The 767-nt window shown below is 33.1% G+C and overlaps 1 protein-coding gene across 1 annotated transcript in view; it reads left to right on the forward strand.

Annotated features, from left to right (window-relative positions):
• Positions 1-767, forward strand: part of LOC119590549 (gamma-aminobutyric acid receptor subunit gamma-4-like) — a 24,606-nt gene that overhangs the window by 13,191 nt on the left and 10,648 nt on the right. Inside the window, exon 3 of the mRNA XM_037939206.1 lies at positions 639-704. Within this exon, the coding sequence (XP_037795134.1) occupies positions 639-704 (66 nt within the window). The remainder of the gene's footprint in view (positions 1-638; positions 705-767) is intronic.

Here is a 767-nt window from a genome sequence, read left to right on the forward strand (position 1 = left end):
CAAAATGTTAAAATGTTAAAAGCACCCATTCACACTAAATTACGTCTCAGTTACATGAAATACTGTATAACCGTACTTGTCAATCGAAACGTTTTACGACTCGTTACACGAAATGCTTTATGACTGGACAGACAGATATTCTTTTGTCAGTTTTTCGGACGAACAAGTAAATAAGTCATAATGGTAATTAATGCTTAAATGATTTGGGGAGGGAAAAGGGAATATTAACAACAGACGGGTACATAACTTGTCAATATATATTAATATAGAGGAATAATAACAATAAAAAAAACTGCATCACATTAGCATTCAGTATAAAACAAATTTACAGAATGTCTATTTCTTTATATAATTTCTTTTGTATTTCAGTCTTAAGATTAGATTATGGGAGGAAAGTTTGCTAAGAAAGTATTTTAAGTTTCTGATTTAAGTTACGGGCGAATTCCCTGCAGTGTTATCAAATAAAATCCCAACTCAATATATTAATCGTGTCCACGTATTTATTCCATCATCTGTACTTCCACTGCAACAGTGTCAGTACTGTCACCTATATAATATTAAGCAACAGAGACAATGCCATTACCAGTATGATAAAAATCAAGCCCATTCTTTCACAAATGATTATATTGCGTCTCTCTTCAGGTCCAACACATATCAACGTGACTCTCTTCATTGACTCCATCAGTGTTGATGATAAAAAGCAGGTGAGTTGGTTCACTTCAGTCGGATCTGTGTGTTGGTTTCGATGCATTATTTGACTTTATTTG

The sequence above is a fragment of the Penaeus monodon genome, chromosome 27 (genome assembly GCF_015228065.2).
Source record: "Penaeus monodon isolate SGIC_2016 chromosome 27, NSTDA_Pmon_1, whole genome shotgun sequence".
NCBI classification, from domain to species: domain Eukaryota; kingdom Metazoa; phylum Arthropoda; class Malacostraca; order Decapoda; family Penaeidae; genus Penaeus; species Penaeus monodon.